The sequence below is a fragment of the Buceros rhinoceros genome, unplaced genomic scaffold (assembly GCF_000710305.1).
Source record: "Buceros rhinoceros silvestris isolate BGI_N320 unplaced genomic scaffold, ASM71030v1 scaffold17314, whole genome shotgun sequence".
NCBI lineage: Eukaryota > Metazoa > Chordata > Aves > Bucerotiformes > Bucerotidae > Buceros > Buceros rhinoceros.
The window spans coordinates 4186-4551 of record NW_010410190.1 but is presented as its reverse complement, the minus strand read 5'-3'; the positions used below and the strand labels follow the sequence as shown (position 1 = coordinate 4551).

At 63.9% G+C, this 366-nt stretch overlaps 1 protein-coding gene across 1 annotated transcript in view; it reads right to left on the bottom strand.

Annotated features, from left to right (window-relative positions):
- Positions 1 to 366, bottom strand: part of PROK1 (prokineticin 1) — a 3008-nt gene that overhangs the window by 908 nt on the left and 1734 nt on the right. Inside the window, exon 2 of the mRNA XM_010135533.1 lies at positions 207 to 332. Coding sequence (XP_010133835.1) covers positions 207 to 332 — 126 coding nt within the window. The remainder of the gene's footprint in view (positions 1 to 206; positions 333 to 366) is intronic.

Sequence of the window (366 nt, the reverse complement as noted above, 5' to 3'; positions counted from 1 at the left end):
CTTTAGTGGCTGAAACCATCTGTACCGCGCCAGCTTGGGGACCACCACGATGCTGCCAGAGCCTCATCCCAAATCCATTCTAGCCCCCTGACATCGACCCCCCTTCTCCATCCCAGGGCTTTGATGGAGCTTTTCTCCCACTCAAGGAGCTCAGCACCCTCTGCCCACTCCCCATCCCAGCCTCACTGGGCACCCCATGCTGGTACCTTGTGGCTGAAGGGGTGGCACTCGTCGCCCTCCTGCCCCAGGGGGGTGCACATCCGCAGCCCCCGCAGCCAGAGGCTGACAGCACAGCAGGTCCCGCCGCCGCACTGCGGGTCCCGCTCACAGGCCTGGGGAGAGAGAGGGACAAGGGGAGGGTTATTT